Below are 24,716 nucleotides of genomic sequence, written 5' to 3' on the forward strand. Positions count from 1 at the left end.
TTCATTCAAACACTCCCGTACTTACAGAGTAGTGGAGCCGGTAGTCGTGGTTCTATCAGCCCGTTCATGTCGCTCTGCTGCCGTAACTTCGCCTCGTGCTGCGTCCGCTCGGAGCTCTGCAGGCGTCTAAGAACTCGCGCATGCGCGTTACAGATGTTAGCGGAGTCACGTGTTTACAAGTAATGTTTGAACCCGCCCGCATTATTATGTCTTAAACGCATCTTATTAACAGCACGCAGTCCGTAGTTTCATATTTAGGACGTTTTAAGTAAAATATTAAATACGTTGAAATTACGTCTTCGCGTAGACCAAATTTCGCCGACCAGTTCATTAATTATTATGAAAATCTTAACGTTAATATTATCTATCTTACGTTACAACATGACACATTTATCAACAAATTGACGTTTTCTGGCACGTTGATGTTTCATCCCATTTTTAGCCGGTTGAAAAGACGTTAAAATGAGGTCTTAGACGTTCAGACCTCATTTCAACCCGATTTCAACCATATTTCAACGTTGAAATTACGTCTTGTGCTCACCGGGCTAACTTGTACTGCATCCTCGTCTCCGTGCATTTGTATCGATTTAGATAACCCACGTATAGGATACGACTATAACAGTGATTGTACATGTAGCATAAAGTCACAACATGCAGCATCCTGCGCTCTTTCATCATGAGCGACGCGATGCGGTTTACGTGCACGTACGCGACTTTTCTGTGACACACAACGTTTGGTGGCCACAACTATTTAGTGCTGACAGGCAGCTGTTTACTTACTATTCGCCGGCCCTCCGCTTCGCGTCACAAAACAGAGTAACGCGAGTACTGAACTCGTTTCAATCTCAGTAATTGTAACTCCGTTAATTTATTTATAAAAATACTTCGTTACATGCTCGTTACCGCTAAAAGTAGTGGAATTACAGTAAAGCGTTACTTTGTAACACGGCCATGACCCCTCCACATAGACACAGTAGTTGTTTGTGCCACGACAGTTTTATTCATATTATTGTTTGCTTCAGTTTCATTGTATCTCAGCATCTTTTTGTGATTCCGTAGTCCACTACCTAAAGAGTGGTGCAAGGTGTGAAAGGGAATCAAGTTCCGGTATTGTGATTTAAACATGTTTTCATTTCTTTTTTATTTAAATACTGTACACATGACATCTGGGGTGTAACGCTCAAATCCTGTGAGAAGGTTTCCAGTCTTCTTCTTCTCCTAACAGATTTCTTCCTATTTTCCCATTTCGGAGGTTTTTTTGAGGGAGTTTTTGTTCTGTGGCAGGCAAAGTTTTGTGAGCGATGTCCAGATGTTCATGTTTGTGATATTTGATGAGGTAAATATCAGATGGTACATTTTTAGAGTAGTCATTCTAAATTGATTGCATAGTTTGTGATTATCATGTAATCAAAAGAGTTGAATGTAATGGGAAAATGATATGTGACCCTTTTAAATGCTTCATTTGTATAACCAGTTTATTAGTTGCAAGTGGTTAGATCACAAAGGCCCTGACATAAGAACTGATGTCTCCCTCTTGGATTAGATGTTTCCAGCGTCATAGCTGTAGAGACTGAACAAAGTGTTTGTTATGTCTATGACCACCTTTGTTTAAGCATGTTGGGAGAGCAAGGACACGGTCAAAGAACTGACGTGTCTCACATGGATAAGATGTTCCCAGTACCCTGGCTGTAGAGACTCAACAAGATGGTTAAAGGTTTCTGTTGACGCCACTGATATCTAAACTTAGGTATAAGAACTGCCTCGATGTGTTGGGGGCAGAAGGAGGTTCTTGACAGTCTACTGACCACGTAGCTGTTGTGACCCTTTTTCCCTTGCAAGGAAATAAACGGAGAAAAGACATACTTGACTCAGAGCCTTTGATTCTTACTTAACGATTGTCTGTGCAAAATCTTCCACCACATTATTACTGAACGAGATTCAAAAAATCGAGTCAGTAAAATGATCCGAACTTCCCATCACTACTGCGCATATCTCAAGTCATAACTTCCACTCTTTATCATTTGGACTTTGACCGTTCTTGTTTGTGTGGTAGAAATGGTTCCATTAGTCCACGAGGACAAAAGTCCACACATAAGCGCGTCATGAGAAAGGGCCGGTTTCACGTCTCACACCTGAAGCAGGAGGTGAAGCGGCTCGGGGACTTTCCTCACTGCAGAAACAGCAGATTAAATCCATAATTCCCGTGAGAAGCGGCAGAGGTAAGACGTGTGTGTGTGTGTGTGTGTGTGTCTTTGCTGGCTCGCTGTGTGTTTCACAGTAACTCTGCAGGCTTTGTCTCACTCAATGATTCATAATCCACCGATTCGCTGCTGTTCTTTGGCTCCAACGTCCGCGAGCTTCAAGCACCGACAAAATGTCCCACTCGGTCCAAAGGTTGTGGACAAACCTGCACGTCATATGTGACTCTTCCCCACCAGCTAAAGGTGTGTTTGGAGTATTTTAATGTGGATTCCAGCTTATTGTAGTCAGGACTCTGCCGAATAAAAAAAAGATAATGCGTTGATGTATTTTATCATGATATATACCCTAAATAATGGTTTCCGGTACTGGTTCTGGTCCGGTTTTACGTCCACATGTCGAGCCCACCATCACGTGTTTTGGTTCTGTGAGATTAAACGTTCTTCTCTTTCCTCACATTTGTTTTAAAAGGTCGTGTTTATCAAAGTTGAAATGTGAATATGGTGGATAGAAAGTGTGGATTCATAGTTCTCACAGTGCCGACGTTTCCTGAAAGCAACACAGTTGAGGACACGCCCCTCACGTGACGCCACGCCCTCTAAGCAGATCAGGGCCAGAAGTCAGGGACAAAGCAGACGTCCTCTTTTACCCGGTAGTGATGGGAATTACGGCTCTTTTTAGAGAACCGGCTCTTTCGGCTCCCAAATGGCTCTTCTGATTTTTTTGGTGCTTAAATTAATTTATCACCAACAATAATGTAAAATTATGCGCAATATGAATTACTAATGTAAAAAAAACGCTGTCAAATGTTTTTATATAAATACACTTTTATTTATTCACTCTACAGAGTGATAAAAAATAAACTAGTGCAAAAACAAACGTTTAACTATTTAAAAATGAACTTAACTAACTTTTAATTATTTTAAACTTTTTAATACTTAAAAAATTTAAAGTGAAACAACATACAGAAGCTTACAGAATCACACAACAAAATATAAATTAAAATGTGTAAAACAAAAAGAAAAAATCAGCATGCAGAGTTTTGTCCTTCAGGGAAGATTTACATTGAGACCAAGTGGCTCCGCTTTGAGGGGCTGATCCTGTTTCTTCTCTCTGAAATTATCTGCCCTGTTTTGGAGAAGATAGAGATTTTAGTCTTGCAGACTCTACATTCTGCATTAGATGGATCAATGTCATTGACATGTGTCCAGATTTTGCTGCGTTTCCTGTTGACACTCACTTTCTTAACTTTTTTTTACCGCTCTGTTTCTCTCTTGACTCCTCCCTCCTGTTCGCTGCTGCTGTGTGTAAGTCCCGCCCCTCCGCCCTGTGCTCAGCGCAGACACGCCCCCACACATATTGGCCAATCAAATGCGACTTGAGAGAGAGACACGCCCCCACACATATTGACCAATCAAATGTGGCTTGAGAGGGAGAGACACGCCCCCACACATATTGACCAATCAAATGCGGCTTGAGAGAGAGAGAAAAACAAAGCGGCTCCCGTCGTTCGCGTCAAAGAGTCGCTCTCAGAGCCGGTTCGTTGGCGACCGACACGTCGCTAGTATTTCTAGTACCGGTACACCGAGCAACACTCTTGTGGAATATTTCATTGTAACTAGTTCGGGAGAAGAGAATCATTTATTTCTATGGTTATCTAATAAAAACAAAGTCTTGATGAATGATCAAAGTTGTAAAAGTCAATTGATTTCTTGCTAGCAGGAGGTCAAATACACGCGCACGTATTACAGAGCTCTGTGGAGACGCGTCTCCGAGCAGCGCTGAGCTTTTATACACACACATGAAGGTCGTCTCCAGTGGCCAGTATGACAAATTGCGAAGTGAGATATGAAGGTTGAGATGAAGTAACAGACAGTTCCTTTGTTCCAGCGTTTGTGTGAGAGCAAGTTGACTCGCCCTCCTTTCTTTAGACTCCGCTGCAAATGGAAACGTTGGGTCATTCTGCTTTTCACACGTCAAGCTTCAATATAGACAATCTTATGCTAAAAGTGATCATTATGTTCTAACATATTTGACCACGACACATGTCATGTGATACTGGACTGTTTTACTGACTTCTGGACTCTGAAGGAGATGAAGAGGAGAAACAGCACAGCTCCATCTGCTGGAAGATGGGTGCTAATGTTCATCGTTTAAATCATTACATGTCATTTAGCTGACGCTTTTATCCAAAGCCACTTACAATAAGAGCGTTTCAACCATAAGGACACAAACCCAGTGCAATGTCATCAAATAAGCCACTTTACAACTTGCTGTAGATAAGAACCATTATAAGTCCAATGTAAGTGCTACAGTTAGTGTGTTAGTGGAGGTAGAGTCTGAAGAGGTGTGTCTTTAGTCTGAAGATGTGAAGGCTCTCTGTGGTCCTGATGTCTTCAGAGACCTCCTTCCACCATTTATGAGCAGGACAGCAAAGAGTGGAGATCTAGTCGCTTGTAGCCTATTGCATTCTGATATTGTGCATTCTGACCTCATGATCATAAAGGCCCACATGAGTGAGATTGTAGGTTGTTTTGCATGTTCATGTTTCTGCTGTCGGCTGCAGCTTCATCCCTGACAACATCTCACTCCAAGGTTTAGTGAAAAAGTGTCAGCTCTGTAGCTCACAGTAACATTAAAAAGAAGCCATCGCGAGAGCCCTTAATACTAGCATCAATGTACAAGCGTGCTATAACAAGCTTATTAACATTGCTAACGAGGTGTCTTGCTAGCGGCTAAACGTAGCGATATATGATACACATCTCATGTTGTCATTCTGCATGCTGAGTTTTAGTAGCCTATATGGTGATTTAACATAAATAACGTCCTGATGGACCGCTGCCTCCTGCCAAAGGAAAGCGCTTAAAAGAAACACAACATTTATAGGATGAGGATTTAAAATGACGTCTCTTGACACGTCGTCTCAAGACAACAACACAAAGTGTCCCATGAGAGTTTTAGTGTTGAGGTGAATGAGCTCTGTGTGTTTGTCCTGATGAAGATAATAACGTGTGAGCTCTCCCAGCAGGTTGGTGTGAAGGTGTGAAGGTGTGGACTCTGCTATGAATCAGGCTGAGGACCCAGAGGACGGAGTCCCTCCCTCTGAAGCCCCTCTGTGTGGGGAACATGACAGCCAGACCAAAGCTCAGAGGTGAGAGGACCATCTCCAACTGTCCTCCACTCGTCTCCATGTCCCAACGTCTCTGACTCACTGACTCTGCTTCTACATGTGTGACCAGGACCCATCAGAGACCAGGACCTGGACCCAGCTGTGTGTCCATGAAGAGTAACCAGTCTATGGAGCCTCCTATAGCCTTCAAAGACGTTGGTCCCTCTGTTGATGCAAGGTGAGGGTCTCAGGCTGATGATGAGGTGTTTCTACCAGACTCTCTGGTGGAGGTTCTGGGTTTCTTGCTCCAGGGCTCTTCAGAAGTGTCCAGTGAGGGAGGGAGAGCTCCATGGAGGACTTGGTGAGACCTGTTGGGACTAAACCAAACTGACTGGTGAAGAAAACAGTGAGCTGAAAGACTGAGCTGTTGATTCTCAGTGGGACCAGCAGGACCAGTAGACCTGAACCACTACAGGGAGTCATGTGGTCCACATACAGACCTCACGTCATGGACCTTTACCTTGTTTTGGTCTCTGTGAGGACGGACACCATGTGAGCTGATGCTTCATGATTAGATGATGATGTGATGATGTAATCTCAGTGTTTCTTTCAGTTCACATCAGCAGAGAGGAAAGTCTCCTGAACCCAGATGTTTGTCCATGAAGAGTGATTGGTCTATTGGTCGATGGATTGACTTCAAAGATGGACGCCGTTATTATGACCCAGAGTAAGTTCTTAAACAGATGAAGAACTGTTCTGATCCTCAGTCATGAATTACATAAATGTTTGTTCATTGTTTAACGTGTTGTTTCCATGACGATCCATCATGACAGAACTCATTATCTTCATCTAACTCCAGGGTGTCAAACTCATCTTAGGTTTGGGTCAGATACTGTCCACTTTGATCTCAAGTGGGCCGGACCAGTAAAATCTTAGGCGATGGTCCGGTCGACGGGGGGCCGTCATTTCCAAGCGGGCGCTGCTGCCTGGAGGAACGCTGTGGTCTAAAAGGTCTAACACAGGGGAGCCCACACTTTATTAGCTCGCAAGCTACTTGTCATCAACGCTTCAATCCAAGTCGTGGCGATCGCCCGAATAATGACAACGAGCAGCAGCGGTAACCAAGGGAACAACAGCGCTGCAGACCGGGAGACAAAACGAATCCATGTAAAGAAACAAGCAACAATAAGTTACTGCAGACGTTCTTGGTCTTTACCTCACTCCATGACTTGCACTGATGCATGCGTGGTGACCTGACGTGGTTCTTTCTTCAATGTTAGGTGATCTACCAGCACTGCGTTGGTGAAGGACCAGGGGCCTCATTTATAAACGTTGCGTACGCACAAAAGAAGGCGTACGCCGCTCTCTACGCAATAATTGGTATTTATAAAAAGCAAACTTGACGGAAAAATGTCCTTCACGCAAGCTCGGACCCACGCGTACGCACAAAAACAGGTGAAATGAGAACCGTCGGCAAACACAAGAAACACGCAAACGTGTGTGAAAGTGTGTAAAACTAGACTGTTGTAAAAGAAATGCCAATACTGCCTCTCATAAATAACACAAACACCCGTTTGATCGATCTGCAGCGTAAAACAAACAGAAATACAAATTAACACATTTTCAAAAAGAAAAGTGAAATATGTTCTGCAATAATATCGGCATGTTATTAAATTCATCCTCTAAACACAGCTGTTGCTTGTCAGATGCAATCAGATGGACGGTAATAAAACGCCACGATGCCGTCACAATGCGTAATGACGCTGATGGCTGATCTTCGCTCTTAGGAGACGTGGCACATGGAAGGATTCGCGCTGTAGTGCAGCGCACCATCGGCCTGTTTAAGGGCAGATGGCGCTGCCTCGACTGCACTGGAGGGAGGTTGTTGTTTACTCCTGAAAAGGTGTGAAACATCGTGCTGCATGTGCTGTGCTACATAATGTGGCACAGCTTCCAAACGTGCCTCGACCCCCTGACGCCGATGTTGGCCCAGACCCTGTCCCCGATCCCCAATCACTGCCACCAGTCTCTCATCAGGAGGGGACAGCTCCGGTGTCCCTTTCCCCCCCGTGGAGACACACCTTGGCGATGGCGCGCTAAACGCTTTTTTGCATCCACTTTGATGTCAGACCAGTTTTTCTTTATTTGGGTCCGAGGTTGTGAGGCTTCAGCGTTGCTTTGCAACCTTTTGCCTCTCAGGTGCCTTGTTGGCATCAGTGATGTCCACACTGTGTCCTCCAAAGAGCATCAGACTTCTCCTTCCCACCTCCCAATGATCATTTCCACTTCACTCTGAGTGAAGTTATACGTTTCTTCGTTTTCCTCTCAGTGTTTGTCATGATTTCGCAATCGATGAATATTAATTTGTGGGCGTTCCACAGACTATATATGGGCAACTATGGGCTTGACATAAAGCCGCAAAAGCTGTCTGCATTTAGAAGTGATTGTGATTTATTAAGGGAAAACTGCGTAGGACGTTTTATGAGTCTGAATGTTTCTGTGCGTACGCACGTCCTACGTTTCATCCGTACGCCACTTCTGGCGCAAATCCTACGCAAGCTTTTATAAATGTGGCCCGTGGTCCCCCTGGTCTAACACATGCGCTCACTCACAGAGTGCGACCCCCAGTGGACTGATTAGGAATAGCAGCTACTTTTATAGAAAAGCTATTTGTGTCTTTCTGTAATTCTCACAATAGTAAAGTCATCCAGCGGGCTGCACTGGACCCCCAGCAGACCAGATTTGGCCCTCTGGCCTTGAGTTAGACACCCATCATCTAACTGGTCTGTGTGTGTTTAAGTGTGAATCATTAACCGTAAACATCCTCAGATGTTAACACAATGTGAGCTAGTTCCTCCACATCAGGATCAGCAGAGGTCACATCTGGAGACAGCTGCAGGTTTCTGGAGACCGATGACTGGGACTGAACATGTGATTAGAATAAACTCAGTGCTCTGTGGACCAGCTGACGTGATCTCTGGACTCCATGGAGAGGTTTGGATAAAGTATCGTCAGTAGACTCTGTGAAAAGGTCCAAAGACTAGTTTCAGAAAATCTAAGGAGACTTCTAGAGGTCAGGGGACGGACAAAAGAGGTTTGTAGTAGTTCCATAGGACTTTGTACCAGATGCAGAGGTCTGCAGACGTTGTTTTTATGACCCACAGTAAGAACTAAAACCAGATGAAACTGATGACTAACAGTCACTCAACTAATAAACTGTCCGTCATCATCGACAGTCTTCAGCATCTGGTTTTCATCATGATCAATCATGACAGAAGCCAATATCTTTAACTAATGTTGTATTGGTGTCGATGGTCCAAACACCATGTGAGCTGATGGTTCATGTTCCTCCACAGAGAGGACCAGGAGAGCTCAGAGGTTCCCACCGGTCCGTCTGCCCAGCAGCATCAAACACACCTGGAATCCATCTTCATGGTGTGTACATGAACAACTACTTTAACATCTCTCAGTTCACCATCATCTCCATGCTGCACTTTGTAGACCAGTGGATTGTCCGTCTGTCCAACATGGACCTGATGGTGGCTTCCATGTTCTAGTTGGTGTCATTCATAGAATGTTCTGTTCCAGCTGCTGGAGGAGAACATCCTCACTTTTGTGAAGAACGAGCTGAAAAAGATCCAGAAGGTTGTGAGTTCAGATTACATAGAATGCTTAGAGAAAGAGGATGAGGAGGAGCTGGATGAAGAGCAGAGGAGGAGCAGAGAGGCCTTTGTGAAGATTTTTAGTGCAGTTCCTGAGGAGAATGAAGCAGGAGGAGCTGGCTGAGCGTCTGCAGAGCAGTAAGAGGATTTCTCTACAGACTTACCATGCTGATAAATGAGACCTTCACTAATGTCTCAAGAGATGGACAGAATATATTCATAGTCATTCTCTGAGGAAAGGACATGATGAAATCTATTCTGTGACTCATTGATCTTCTTTGTTGTCTTCATTCAGGACTTCTTCCTACAGATTGTCAGCGTGAACTCAAATCCAACCTGAAGAAGAAGTTCCAGTGTGTGTTTGAGGGGATCGCTAAAGCAGGAAACCCAACCCTTCTGAATGAGATCTACACAGAGCTCTACATCACAGAGGGAGGGACTGCAGAGGTCAATGAAGAACATGAGGTCAGACAGATTGAAACAGCATCCAGAAGACCAGCCAGACCAGAAACAACCATCAGACTAGAAGACCTCCTCAAAGCCTCAGCTGGAGGAGAGGAACCAATCAGAACAGTGATGACTAAGGGAGTGGCTGGCATTGGGAAAACAGTCTTAACACAGAAGTTCACTCTGGACTGGGCTGAAGACAAAGACTACCAGGACATACAGTTCACATTTCCATTCACCTTCAGAGAGCTGAATGTGCTGACAGGGAAGAAGTTCAGCTTGGTGGGACTTGTTCATCATTTCTTCAGTGAAACCAGAGCAGCAGGAATCTGCAGGTTTGAGAAGTTCCAGGTTGTGTTCATCTTTGACGGTCTGGATGAGTGTCGACTTCCTCTGGACTTCCACAACAATGACGTCCTGACTGATGTCACAGAGTCGGCCTCAGTGGATGTGCTCCTTACAAACCTCATCAGGGGGAAGCTGCTTCCCTCTGCTCGCCTCTGGATCACCACACGACCTGCAGCAGCCAATCAGATCCCTCCTGAGTGCGTTTGCATGGTGACAGAAGTCAGAGGGTTCACTGACCGCCAGAAGGAGGAGTACTTCAGGAAGAGGTTCACAGATAAGAAGCAGGCCAGCAGGATCATCTCTCACATCAAGACCTCGCGAAGCCTCCACATCATGTGCCACATTCCAGTCTTCTGCTGGATCACTGCTACAGTTCTGGAGGAGGTGTTGAAGACCAGAGAGGGAGGAGAGCTGCCAAAAACCCTGACTGAGATGTACATCCACTTCCTGGTGGTTCAGTGCAAAGTGAAGAAGGTCAAGTACGATGGAGGAGCTGAGACGGATCCACACTGGAGTCCAGAGAGCAGGAAGATGATCGAGTCTCTGGGAAAGCTGGCCTTTGATCAGCTGCAGAAAGGCAACCTGATCTTCTATGAATCTGACCTGACAGAGTGTGGCATCGATATCAGAGCAGCCTCAGTGTACTCAGGAGTGTTCACTCAGATCTTTAGAGAGGAGAGAGGACTGTACCAGGACAAGGTGTTCTGCTTCGTCCATCTGAGTGTTCAGGAGTTTCTGGCTGCTCTTCATGTCCATCTGACCTTCTTCAGCTTTGGTGTCAATCTGCTGTCAGAACAACAAACAACCTCCCTGGTGTCTAAACGCTTTATACCCAATCCTGACCCAAAGCGTCTCTACCAGAGTGCTGTGGACAAGGCCTTACAGAGTCGTAATGGACACCTGGACTTGTTCCTCCGCTTCCTCCTGGGTCTTTCCCTGGAGACTAATCAGACTCTCCTACGAGGTCTGCTGACACAGACAGGAAGTCGCTCCCAGACCAATCAGGAGACAGTCCAGTACATCAAGGTGAAGATCAATGAGGATGTGTCTCCAGAGAAAAGCATCAATCTGTTCCACTGTCTGAATGAACTGAATGATGTTTCTCTAGTGGAGGAGATCCAACGGTCCCTTAGATCAGGACGTCTCTCCACAGAAGAACTGTCTCCTTCTCAGTGGTCAGCTCTGGTCTTCATCTTACTGTCATCAGAAGAAGATCTGGAGGTGTTTGACCTGAAGAAATACTCTGCTTCAGAGGAGGCTCTTCTGAGGCTCCTGCCAGTGGTCAAAGCCTCCAACAAAGTTCTGTAAGTACAGAGAGAGTTAATTCATACATCAGAACTTAAATATGCTGCCATCTTTTATACTTACTGCTTCTTCTTCATCCTTCTCTTCAGACTGAGTGTCTGTAACCTCTCAGAGAGAAGCTGTGACGCTCTGTCCTCAGTTCTCAGCTCCAAGTCCTCTAGTCTGAGAGAGCTGGATCTGAGTAACAACCACCTGCAGGATTCAGGAGTGAAGCTGCTTTCTGCTGGACTGAAGAGTCCACACTGTGAACTGGAGACTCTCAGGTCAGGATTCAATTAAAGTCCACTTGGTGTCTTTATTTACATCCATGGTACATTAATGACTTTCATAAGATTCTTTCTGCTTCCATGATTTAAATCAAATATGTATTTTCCAAATATTTTCAGGTAAATGTGTTTCTTTCTTTTTACAATTTTCCAATGTAAATATTTGACATTATAGAGTTAGTAGTAATGTTATCAGGTGGTTGATGTACATTAGTGGGTGTTTAGTTGTGACTGGAAACCAGTCAGTAACCATGTGAATGGGACCCCTCTGTACCTGATAGTATCTCAGTACTGCATTGACCTTCCAGCCCTCACAGCTCCCTCAGATCATGTGACATGTGTCTTATTCTGTGTGTCTGCAGGCTGTCAGGCTGTCTGATCACAGAGGAAGGCTGTGCTTCTCTGGCCTCAGCTCTGAGCTCCAACCCCTCCCATCTGAGAGAGCTGGACCTGAGCTACAATCATCCAGGAGTCTCAGGAGTGAAGCTGCTGTCTGCTGGACTGGAGGATCCTCACTGGAGACTGGAGACTCTCAGGTATGAAGAGGCTGCAGCCACAGACCATCAGTCTGGTAGAGGAGGTAGAGCTGGAAACCTTTTCTCTGTCCCACTGTCAGCCTGGTTAATAAGACCCTGACACACCAAGCTGACCTCAAACTACCAGAGACTCATCAAACTGTTTGTGTCCCACATGAGGCCATCAACACAGACAGAAATAGTGAGGAACAGTAGCCAGGATGAGCCTGAACAGGGAGGAGCTTTGTCTTGTCTCCACGTTATAAGAGAGGACAGTGTCTCCTGACACGTTGCCGGCATCATGGTGGGTTGATATGAGTCAACGTGGTCACGCTGCAGGTTTGTGGGCTCTTAACAACTCAAACAACACTTGGATGTTTAGATGCTGGTCCCCTGCCTCCAGTGTGTGTTTGTCCTTTAGTCCAGACATTATCATTAAGAGACAAACAGTCAGAGAAACAATCTGTTCAAAGCGTCTTGATGGATCGTCACAGGAGGAACGTTTGGTGTTTTAAAGGAGTTTAGCTTCACCTGCTTTTGGTGCTTTAAACTGAGAGACGGTTCCCTGGATGATAAGAGTGGACTTGTTGAAGCTACAGGTGACAGTCGGCCACAGACGCTCAGTGAAGAACCAACAGCTGATGGTGGACCTGGAATTAGTATCAACTATATCGTAGAAATGAACAGAACATACCAAAAACACCCTATCCAGATAAATGTTGCCATCCGGATGGAGTGGATGTGATTGGATGAGAAGTGTTTGGAGCGGCTAGGGGGTCGTATTAGGTTACAGAGGGGGTGAGAGAGAGAGGGGGGTGCAGGGAAGGAACGGCGGTGCGGTTGCGCGCAACAACAAGCGGAGTGCCGGTTATCACACTAGGGGGCGAGCGAGAGCGATCAAATCAAACCACCGAGGAAGACGGGAACGTTAAACAACTGTAATACGACTACTGGACGCGTGGGGCGAGCAAGAGCGAAATGCAGGAAGTCCATCCATCCATCCATTGTCAAACCGCTTATCCTGCACACAGGGTCGCGGGGGGGCTGGAGTCCATCCCAGCCAACTTCGGGCGATAGACCCTGGATTGGTCGCCAGCCAATCGCAGAGACATACAACCATTCACACATCTACGGGCAATTTAAAGTCCCCAATTAACCTGATCCCCAGAGCATGTCTTTGGACTGTGGGAGGAAGCCGGAGAACCCGGAGAGAACCCACGCAGACACGGGGAGAACATGCAGACTCCACACAGAAAGGCCACTGGGCGGAATCGAACCCAGGACCTTCTTGCTGTGAGGCAACAGTGCTAACCACCACGCCACCGTGCCGCCCGAAATGTTCCACGTGTTAAAGCAGGGGGGTCCAAACTTTTTTCACTGAGGGCCACAGACAGAAAAATATGCGAAAGGTTGAGCCGCTCACTAAAGTTAAGGTATATCACCTCTTGTGTATTAACAGTAATACAAATCAATCAATCAAATGTAGGTAAATTATGCTTGATAATTGAATGAACTTAAAGAAAAAAACTGCATAAATCACATGTCTCCATTAATGGGTTTTCATTTTTTTTACAAAAAGGGTTGGCAGCTCATCCTCAGATTGCTTCTTCGTCAGGATGGGGACCCCCTTCACAGCCCTGTATAAAGAGGGAAGGCTTTATTTAACCTACTTATGCAAATCATTCATCAGCTAACGTGCTTTAGAAAATGTTATCAACTTTAATTGACTGCATTTATTAAGTAATTGGGCTTTTGAACACATGAATACTGTGTTGAGCTCCGCGTAGGGAAACTCAGTGGATGAAGGCGATTTCGGCCGTGGGTTTCGAACTTCTCGTTGGGAACAGAGGCGGCGGGGGGTCAGAGAGCAGCTGTCTCTCCGGTCCTCTGGAGTCAACAGGAATGAAATCAAAAGGGAAAAGGAAGCGGGACGTAGTGGAGCGCGAGTCTTGAGTTCGTCCAGCGAGATTAAGACTGAAACTTGGGAATTGGAGGGAAAGAAAAGAAACCAAACAACGTTGTGTTGTCTCGAACTGTCACTAACGGGAAGTCAGGCGAAAGAGATCGATCCTTTGGCGCAATCTCTTCTTATGAACTTAAGGTCCAGGTTACAGGCCGCAGTGACTTTCTATTCAGAATGGTGGTCCCTGGGACAAAACCAGCTGAAAACCCCTAGAGGGGAAACATCCGTCTCACCTTTTTCACCCGTGACCCGTTTTCATGCCTGCATGTCACACTTAAATGTTTCAGATCATCAAACTAATGTAAATATTAGACACAGATAACGCAAGTAAACACAAAATGCAGTTTGTATCATTAAGGGGAGAAAAGAATCCAAACCTAAATGGCCCTGTGTGAAAAAGGGATGAAAACATAAATGAACTGAGGTTCATCACAGCTTTGGAAAGCCCAGTTCCATTTCTCCAGCCACAGCCGTTCTCAATCTAGAAATCACTTAAATAGGAGCTGCCTGACAAAGTGAAGTAGACCACAAGATCCTCACAAGCGAGACATCAGGCTGCGATCCAAAGACATTCAGGAACAAATGAGGAACAAAGTCATTGAGATCCATCAGTGTGGAAAAGGTGACAAAGCCATTTGTAAAGTTTTGGGACTCCAGCGAACCACAGGGAGAGACATTGTCCACAAATGGGGACAACATGGAAACATGCACATTGTGTGAATACTGAATGGTCTGTATCTGCTTTATCTTTATGAAACAGTTTAATGTGAATGTTCCTTTGCACACGTCCCATGAAGCTTGATCTGTAGCATGACGTCATTTCTCCCGTTTGAATTCACATCTGGTGAAAGTACAGTGACAGGTCCATTTCTTATTTGTTATCCATTCATCTTCTTCATGAATATATTCCAGCACCTCGTCGCTGTGTGACGCCTGACTGACAGTCTGTGGTCGTCTGTAAGTAGTGGTAGAAGAAGAAGAGGTGCTCCATGTGGACATGAAGGACAAAGCTGTGTGTGAGAGTGATGTAATGTCCATGTCTCCATGCTGCTCTGACCCCCCTCCTCCTTTCAGGGTGGAGCCTGATGGAGTCCGATGGTTGACACCAGGTCTGAGGAAGTGTAAGTGTGCTTTGATTCATGAAGATTCAACCATCTTCACACTGTGACATCACTCATTCACCTCTGTGACGTCATCATCAACGTGTCAGTAGATGAACACATGATTAATAACTGCAGCTGTATTGTGTCTTGTTCTCTCATCAGATTCCTGTGAACTCACAATCGACACAAACACAGTAAACAAACAACTCAAACTGTCTGACAACAACAGGAAGGTGACACATGTGGAGGAGGATCAGTCATATCCTGATCATCCAGACAGATTTGACTGCTGGGATCAGCTGCTGTGTAGAACTGGTCTGACTGGTCGCTGTTACTGGGAGGTCGAGTGGAGAGGAAGAGTTCATGTATTAGTGAGTTACAGAGGAATCAGGAGGAAAGGAAACAGTCTAGACTGTGTGTTTGGATGCAATGATCAGTCCTGGAGTCTGATCTGCTCTGATGGAGGTTACTGTGTCCGTCACAATAACACAGTAACACACATCACCTCCTCCTCCTCCTCCTCCTCCTCTGGTAGAGTAGCAGTGTATGTGGACTGTCCTGCTGGCTCTCTGTCCTTCTACAGAGTCTCCTCTGACACACTGATCCACCTCCACACCTTCAGCACCACATTCACTGAAACTCTTTATCCTGGGTTTGGGTTCAGGTCCTGGTCTTCTGGTTCCTCAGTGTCTCTGCGTCCTCTTCAGGAGGGAGAGTCTCCTCCTGGTGGAGAACCTTCCTCTCTGCTCACCACATAGTTCAGTCTGTTCAGCTGATGGTGGTTCATGTGGGTGTAGATGCAGGTGGAGCAGGTGAGGGGTACCTGAGCAGGTCTGGACTCTGGGGGGTCCACAGCTCTCTGGGACTCAGATGGAAGTGTGAAAGAGCTCAGCTTAATGCTGCTGTGCTCCTTCAATCAATAGATGATCATTTAGATATTGGCTCCTAATTAGGCTTTAATCTTCATCTTTATGTGTTCAAGAAGACATTTTATAAGACGCTCTTTCATCTGTCCCCCCATATGAGACAAATGTGTCCTTATGTGTGTGTGCGCTTCATCAGCAATAATAAAAACAAGGTGAAGAAGGAAAATATGAATGTGTAATTCTTTTTGAGCCCATTTTTAAACATGTACAGAAAAAACTGTACATGTTTAAACAGGCCATCAAATAAAGATGCTTTCAACACGCTGTATTATTTCTCTTGACATGAAATACTCTGATCCTTTTTAAAGATGCTGTACTATTGACTTTTGTACTATTTCCTCCATAATATCTGTATTTATTCTACAGCCCTGTTGCTGTGTCAATAGCACAGAGGAAACATTGGTGGTGCAGCATGTTGAAGAAGGAAGTGAGTAAATAAAGAAATGAGTAATGAATAAGTTGCTTTATTAACCTTATTAACCTTCACGCAGAGCCGTCTCACAACAACACAAACTACTGAGCTCGCTACTTCAGGTGCAACTTGAAGCTTTCATTCTGCACCAAATATCACACTTAAGTCACCAACAAAAACACACAAAGCACAAGCACACATTTGATAACAGGGTGGAGTTTATTTCCTCACAAAGTGGAGTATTGAAAGTGTTAAATGGGATTTCCCGCCAAAATAAAAGCAGCAGCAGCATTGCCACTAAATGCAATAAAACACGCGTTGTGCAGCGTGGACAGAAAGAGGAACGGCTTTAACTTTCCATCTCTTAACAACATGGTTATTGTAGCTGAAAGAAATGATTACAATAAAGTACATCCTCATTCTGCTCTAAAGCAGGTGTGTCAAACTCATCGTAGGTCACTTTGATCTCCAGCCATGTCCAGGGCTGATATGAAGGTCCAAGGTGATTCTATGTGGACGTTTCTCCAGGTTTCATGGCTCGGCTTGACCTCCTCACGCACAAACGCATGAGGACCGTCACCAACTACTTCCTGGCTCCCTGATGGGAAGCTTCCGGATGCTGGTTTGCAACGTTCTTGAAGAGTTAAAGGTAACTGACCTTTAAAGGCCGACTAACCTGTGAGATCCATCTCTCATGGATATGTAGGTTTGTGCATCCTGCTGCTCCTTCACTGCACTATATTCTGTAGTGATGCTTTTACACTGATTATCCAACTTGATGTAATGCCTTTGGTACATCTGCTCATCCAGATGTGCAATGGCAGGGAAAGGCCAACCTATGGATGTAAACCAAAGTCGGTGTCTGGTGAGGCTGTGGTACAGAACTTCAGCCTGTGCCTCACGGCTCAGCTAACCGGCTCTCTGCTGTTTCCTCTCAATAAGCATCCAAACTGAAAGAACTCATTGCCCATGTGGGCCTGAGTTCCACAGTGAGTCCGTGCATCTGAAGCTCAGTCAATCAGCAAGTGTGACATGTGGGGAACAAAGAAGTTAGTGACAATACTACAGGCAGCCTGAATGTAGAACTTCTGGATGATCCTCCTTCCTCCAGCACATGAAGCAGCTGCAGAGTTACAAACATGAGTGTCAAAGGAAGGCCACACGTGTGCCTGTTTGCTGTGAAGGAGAGATGTTCAGGCCAGGAGATAACGTACAATATGGGGATTCTTGTTGGCCGTGGCGCTCAATGGTGCCTTTATGTTCCCTTTTATTCCCCATATGTGTGTTTTTACAAGTTAACCGGCCCTTAAAGTCCCAGTGAAAGTGAAGCAGAGCCATTTGACCTTCTGTATTTAGCTGCTCCAACAGCAGAAGATGCTTTGGGTGCATTTTGTGTCAATCATGTGAGTTAGAAAGTATTCTTCTTTCACACAGCGAGACGCTACATGTGGCTCATTGGGAGAATACAGTAGTACACGACTGTCTCACATTCACTTTATACTTCTCCACACTGGAGGACAAACACAAGCTGATGGTGTGTTTCTACCCGTCAGAGGACACTTCTGTCTTTTCAGGGTGTCTGAGAAAAAGTCAAAAATCTCAAAGCTTCTCCTGCCAATGGAGAAAGGATCTCTTGGAAGAAGGAAAATCTCTTGAGGAGATTGAGATCGAAGGCATCTACCAGATTTATGAACTTTATTGGTTATTTTAAAAATGGTTACAAAGAGAATTACAGGAAGATAAATTCAACAACCAAGCAGTGTGACGGGGTGAGTGTGCTCATCAAACATGCTTTTCTTTAGATGAAGTGGAACCAGACGTCCAAGAATTGGAGATGAATTGGAGATGATGAAGATCGAGACGATGACGACGATGATGTTGATGAAGATGGAAATGGTGAAACGTCTCATCCTGTCCATGGATTAAGAGCTATGTAATGTACATGTGGTCTTCTAGTGTCCATTAGTACAACATGTGAGATTGGACTCTGGAGCATACATACCAGACCATACTGGAGAAGATGGTGCTTCTCTGTCAAGCCATCGTTGGTAACATCAGAATAATGAAGTGAATTCTTATTCAGCTCCACCATGAGATGTTTTGTTGAGGGACACATGAGTGAAGGGCGACAGGGAGAAAGAGTTTAACTGTGATCTTCATTCTTCTCACAGTCCCTGAGACAGAAGGGACATGTGGTGGGACATGTCGTCTTCTGTTGACACTCATTGGCTGAGAGTTTGGAAGCCGAACAGAATTGAACATATATATATATATATATATATATATACATATATGTTGTGTTGTGACTAGAATGTGACCTGTAGCCTTTAAAGGCTTCCTAATAAAGATGAGACACAGTTGTCATGAAGCCTCAGACCAACATGTACAGCTAATGTCCACTAGATGGCGCCGTTTCATTTGCAAGCTGCAGTGTTGCGTTCGAACATAAGGATGTTCATAAGTGTACGTGGTACCAGAGCACCCTAGGCCAAAGATCAATGATCGATTTTGTAATCGTATCGTCTGATCTGAGGCCGCATGTTCTGGACACTCGGGTAAAGAGAGGGGCAGAGCTGTCAACTGATCACCATCTGGTTGTGAGCTGGGTCAGAGGATGGGGGAAGACTCGGGACAGACCCGGTAAACCCAAGCGTGTAGTGAGGGTGAACTGGGAACGTCTGGAGGAGGCCCCGGTCCAAAAGATTTTCAACTCACACCTCCGGCGGAGCTTCTCTCACATTCCTGTGGAGGCAGGGGACATTGAACCAGAGTGGTCTATGTTCAAAACCTCCATTGCTGAAGCCGCGGCGGTGAGTTGTGGCCTCAAGGTCTTAGGTGCATCAAGGGGCGGTAACCCTCGAACTCCGTGGTGGACACCGGTGGTCAGGGAAGCCGTCCGACTGAAGAAGGAGGCCTTCCGGGTTATGATATCCGGTGGGACTCCAGAGGCAGTTGCAGTGTACCGACAGGCTCGAAGGGCAGCAGCCTCTGCCGTGATGGAGGCAAAGCAGCGAGTATGGGAGGAGTTCGGGGTAACTATGGAGAAGGACTTTCGGTCGGCACCAAAGTGTTTTTGGAAGACCATCCGGCACCTCAGGAGGGGGAAACGGGGAACCATCCAAGCTGTGTACAGTAAGGATGGGACCCTGTTGACCGCGACTGAGGAGGTTATCGGGCGGTGGAAGGAACACTTTGAGGAACTCCTGAATCCAACTACTACGCCCTCTGTGGTGGAGGCGGAGCTGGAGGCGGAGGAGGGATCATCGTCAATTAGCCTGGTGGAAGTCACTGAGGTAGTCAAACAACTCCGCAGTGGCAAAGCCCCGGGGATTGATGAGATCCGTCCAGAGATGCTAAAGGCAATGGGTGTTGGGGGGTTGTCTTGGATGACACGCCTCTTCAACATTGCGTGGAAGTCTGGGACAGTGCCAAAAGAGTGGCAGATCGGGGTGGTGGTACCCCTCTTTAAAAAGGGGGACCAGAGAGTGTGTGCCAATTACAGGGGTATCACACTACTCAGCCTCCCGGGTAAAGTCTACTCTAAGGTGCTGGAAAGGAGGGTTCGGCCGATAGTCGAACCAAGGATTGAAGAGGAACAATGCGGTTTTCGTCCTGGTCGTGGAACAACGGACCAGCTCTTCACTCTTTCCAGGATCATAGAGGGGGCTTGGGAGTATGCTCAACCAGTCTACATGTGTTTTGTGGACTTGGAGAAGGCGTATGACCGGGTCCCCCGAGAGATACTGTGGGAGGTGCTGCAGGAGTACGGGGTGAGGGGGTCCTTGCTTGGGGCCATCCAATCCTTGTACGCCCAAAGCGAGAGCTGTGTTCGGGTGCTCGGCAGTAAGTCGAAGGCGTTTCCGGTGGGGGTTGGCCTTCGCCAGGGCTGCGCCTTGTCACCAATCTTGTTTGTGGTCTTCATGGACAGGATATCGAGGCGTAGTCGGGGGGAGGAGGGTCTACAGTTCGGGGGGCTGCGGATCTCATCGCTGCTTTTTGCAGATGATGTGGTCCTGATGGCATCTTCCGTCTGTGACCTCCAACTCTCACTGGAGCGTTTCGCAGTCGAGTGTGAAGCGGTCGGGATGAGGATTAGCACCTCTAAATCTGAGGCCATGGTTCTCAGCAGGAAACCGATGGATTGCCTACTCCAGGTAGGGAATGTGTCCTTACCCCAAGTGAAGGAGTTCAAGTACCTCGGGGTCTTGTTCACGAATGAGGGGAAGATGGAGTGTGAGTTTGGCCGGAGAATCGGAGCAGCGGGGGCGGTATTGCACTCGCTTTACCGCACCGTTGTGACGAAAAGAGAGCTGAGCCGGAAGGCAAAGCTCTCGATCTACCGGTCAATCTTCGTTCCTACCCTCACCTATGGTCATGAAGGATGGGTCATGACCGAAAGAACTAGGTCACGGGTACAAGCGGCCGAAATGGGTTTCCTCAGGAGAGTGGCTGGCGTCTCCCTTAGGGATAGGGTGAGAAGCTCAGCCATTCGCGAGGAGCTCGGAGTAGAGCCGCTGCTCCTTTGCGTCGAAAGGAGCCAGTTGAGGTGGTTTGGGCATCTGGTGAGGATGCCCCCTGGGCGCCTCCCTAGGGAGGTGTTTCAGGCACGGCCAGCTGGGAAGAGGCCCCGGGGAAGACCCAGGACTAGGTGGAGAGATTATATCTCTGCACTGGCCTGGGAACGCCTTGGGATCCCCCAGTCAGAGCTGGTAGATGTGGCCCGGGAAAGGGAAGTTTGGGGTCCCCTGCTGGAGCTGTTGCCCCCGCGACCCGACCCCGGATAAGCGGTTGAAGATGGATGGATGGATGGAGTGTTGCGTGTTGACAAGCCGAGTGGTCCCGTGCACCTAAACACACGTTCAGTGAGCACGGTGCTGTATTTTCTCACGCAGGTACTTTGGGACACCTTGCAGAGTGGTTTATGAATCCCTGCTGTCACAGACTAACATGTGGAGAACCATGGCTGGCTGCACCATGGGAGGACACAGGTGTCTGTACCAGGTGTGTGTGGATGACGACGATAGTCCCAATTATTGGTCCCCACCAAAACAACCAAACACTGTCACATGACACAAACCATCTGTGAGAACAAGGCTGTTGCCTGGCAACGCTAATGACTGAATGTCCAAAATCTCTTCTTGTGGTGCCGTCACAAGGTCTACATTCATGGTTCATATACTCAGGGTCACTACAGACTGAACTCCCAAGGCTTTCATGCTACTTTGATGGATTTCTAGGGGAGAACATATAGTAGCTAGTAAGAAAAGAGGAGAGCAGGCCAAGGATGGGCTTTATAAATACTAATGTGCCCCAAGTATCCAGAGACTAATGAAGGCCACTAAATGGTCCCCAACCATTGGTCAACTTGTGTTATTAAGTTGGTAAGACGAGTGTGTTACAGCCACAGAGGCTGACAAACACCAACCGATGAACTGCAGAGGATTTGATTACAATAAATAACGTGTAGAAGGTAGAAATTGAAGCGCTTCTCTTAAATAGTTTGAACAGGTCACTTTGTTTAAATAATGTGATTAAGGTGGTTGACCGTCAGCGACCTGGTGAAAACATGTGAGACCGTTGCTGTCTGTCTGTGACACACACACGTATTTCAGCTGAAAGTGTATTTAGTTCATGTCTTTTCAGTCTTTTATATGAAAGTGTAAGTGAGTGAAATGACTTTTAGTTAACTAGTACGTGTTCTCTGTGCAGCTGCAGTCTGCTTGTGTCCACTTCATAGCAGCCAAACACACCACTCCCTTCACACGCTACGTGGAGCACATCAACTACCGGCTGGCCTCCTGTCACTTCTCCTGCTGTCACCTTTCCGTAGCTTTTCACTCCCAACTAAAGTGCTGACTCAGGTAATGATGCATGGCTGACGGGGAGATCACAGCGTTTTTACTGCAGACACACCGAGCCAGACCAGGAAGCCAAGTCACATCGAGTGGTTTTGTCATTTGTGAAGAGTAATAAACGGGAACATCAGCCAAAGAGACCAAAGACCTGCAATGTCAATTAGCCGTCCACGACGCAAGCAGGATTTTGAAGAGAAAATGTTTCGTTTACACACGACCGCTGGAAGTTCACGGAACTTTCTGACCCTGACATGCGCACTACGCACTACGCACATTTTCCTGTGACGTCATCCGTGAAGAGGTCTATAAATACCTAATGAATATACTGTATAACTGTATCCAATATGCTCTATGTTGTCTTCGCTACGGTGTAGCAACCGCGGCTATTCAACTAGCTAAACTCTTCCTCCAAATGACGCGTTGAGTCGTAGTAGCTTCTCAAGCTGTTTACTGTGGCTCTTTATATCATGTCACAGACAGAAGAGTGAAAAACTGTAACAAACACCAGGTACACAATAGTTTAGTCCTACGTAGACATATGTGAATAAAACGTTTTTAATTACAGTCATCAAATCCCCTTTTACTGTAAATATGCATCTTAACTTTTACATTACAATTAAAACAATGAAATGATCAACTTACGACGTTGCTTCTGCAGCATTTACGATGTGGATTGCCATGGATGACGAAAGCATGTTGGCTAATTCTACCATCTTTCTCTAACCACTAACAGGAAACTAACCCCGGAACTCCTAAGGCATGAAACCATTTCAGAATAAAAGCTTGTACAAAATAAAAGCCTAATGCCTAAAAGGCAGCGAATTCTCATTTTATGTATTTGTACACACTGATCATACATCATTCAGTGAGGACTCCCATGCACCTATTCCTCCCATGACATGAGATCTGCTGATGAGAGGATGAGAGGCATTTATAATGGGCCCTTATACCTTCAATTGACTCAGACAGAACATATAGTAATTAACCAGTTGTGGGTTTGCAGCAGGTTCTGGTAACACAACGTAGTGTTTGACCTCATAGAAGACAAGACATTTTTTAGAGACTAAATAGAAACACGTTCAGGTTCTCCTGAAGTAAAATGCATCCCTTTGGATTCCTGTTGTTAAGCTCTAAACCTCTAGCAGCTTGTAGCATATTATAATACGGGTAGATGAAATGCAGCGCTCTGATTGGTTGAGAGTGAGTCGCGGTGCATTATTGAGCCATAATGTACAGTTGCTGGTCACATTGACCCGAGCGTTCCGTATCACTGCACACAAAGTAACAGGTCAGATTTTGTGCCGTTCGTTGACATTTCAGTGTTCAGCTCAGTGGCGATCGCCGAGAAGAGACCAGAAATCCCACAAATGATCAGTTTGGGTCAACGCGAGCTTCCACAACCGGACAATGAAGGTGGACGTCATGAGCGGTGTGAATGAAGGAGACGCTGCAGCACCCGATGCTGTTTACCTGCACGTACGGGGACTATTTTGTCTCTAGACTCCTGAAATGAGACACACAACGTTTGTTGGCTACAACTGTTTAGTGCTGAAAGCAGCTATTTACTTACTATTCATAATGTGGCTGGTAACCGTATTATAAAAGCAGCACTTTATCTCCAATAATGTAAGAGTTGGGGGGCGTTGTTAGGCCCGACGCGCAGCGGAGAACTGCTCCATCATTGGAGGATGAAGTACAGCCTATAAGGCGATGGGTTAGTTTAAACATAAAGGAATAAAAGTTACATTTCAACTTTAAGATAAAGTACACCAGCCAACAGAAAGTGACGAGTGAGGTGAGAAATAAAGTGAGCGGTGGAACGTCAGAGTCAGTCCGTGTTGATGAAGGCGGCGTTCGCCATGTTGTGTCACATGGAGCGTCGTTGGCCAGCGACGTGCAAACCGTTCTCCACGCAGACGACTCGTACCATGTAGATCTGTTCATGTGCTGCAAAGTGACGATGACTCTGTAACGGACCATGAACTGGACATCGTGGTCTCCGTGGCAGGAAATGGAAGCGGAGGCGGTGGGGCCCGTTTAAAACTAGGAAACATCCCCTATGATCAGATATTGTCTTCTGTACGCAGCAAACAACAGGGATAACAATCTGTGTTTAGCACGTTTCATCCGCCCAGACAAGGACGCTCCTTCTAAATGAACACATGCCGATGTAGCGGCTTTTGAAAGGTATCTGGGGCTGAAGGTCATCATCTTCCACCATGTGACAGGTCGTAAACGCCTGCAGGGCTTCAGAACACACGACACACCCCACCTGCAGACAGTGTGGCTCCATCTATACAATGAGCACCAGCACAGGATTGGAAATAAGACCGGATTGTTTGGGCTACATGTGTATGTCAGTATTGGTACCAGACATATGAGACCCGGCTCACTGGAAACAGCTGTTATACAACACAATGTCCAACACACACAACCAACACACAGAAACGCAGCGACTGTGAACGCAGATGTGAATCTAAATATGGTTTTGATCAGCACAAGCGTCCAGAAGCAGTACACGCTGTCGTACCGTGTGACGCTATGAAATACTGTGAGGCGTGTGGAGAAACACACAGAGGCGGTAAAAAGCGCACACATGCAAGCCG

At 46.1% G+C, this 24,716-nt stretch overlaps 2 protein-coding genes across 4 annotated transcripts in view; one reads left to right on the plus strand and one right to left on the minus strand.

Annotated features, from left to right (window-relative positions):
• LOC144390310 (dual specificity calcium/calmodulin-dependent 3',5'-cyclic nucleotide phosphodiesterase 1C-like) overlaps positions 1–24,716 on the minus strand; it is a 442,515-nt gene that overhangs the window by 79,291 nt on the left and 338,508 nt on the right. The gene's annotated exons all lie outside the window — the stretch shown is intronic.
• LOC144390259 (protein NLRC3-like) overlaps positions 1–24,716 on the plus strand; it is a 67,086-nt gene that overhangs the window by 16,879 nt on the left and 25,491 nt on the right. The window contains exons 1-2 of one of the 3 annotated variants that reach the window (XM_078096721.1): positions 5,061–5,546; positions 5,922–6,035. The exons of 1 other annotated variant lie outside the window; for it this stretch is intronic. In XM_078096721.1, coding sequence (XP_077952847.1) covers positions 5,479–5,546; positions 5,922–6,035 — 182 coding nt within the window. In that variant the 5' untranslated portion in view covers positions 5,061–5,478. Of the gene's footprint in view, positions 1–5,060; positions 5,547–5,921; positions 6,036–8,520; positions 8,744–24,716 lie in introns of those variants that run through there. One more of the 3 variants, XM_078096723.1, reaches the window with a different exon arrangement.

This window comes from Gasterosteus aculeatus, chromosome 21 (assembly GCF_964276395.1).
Source record: "Gasterosteus aculeatus chromosome 21, fGasAcu3.hap1.1, whole genome shotgun sequence".
NCBI lineage: Eukaryota > Metazoa > Chordata > Actinopteri > Perciformes > Gasterosteidae > Gasterosteus > Gasterosteus aculeatus.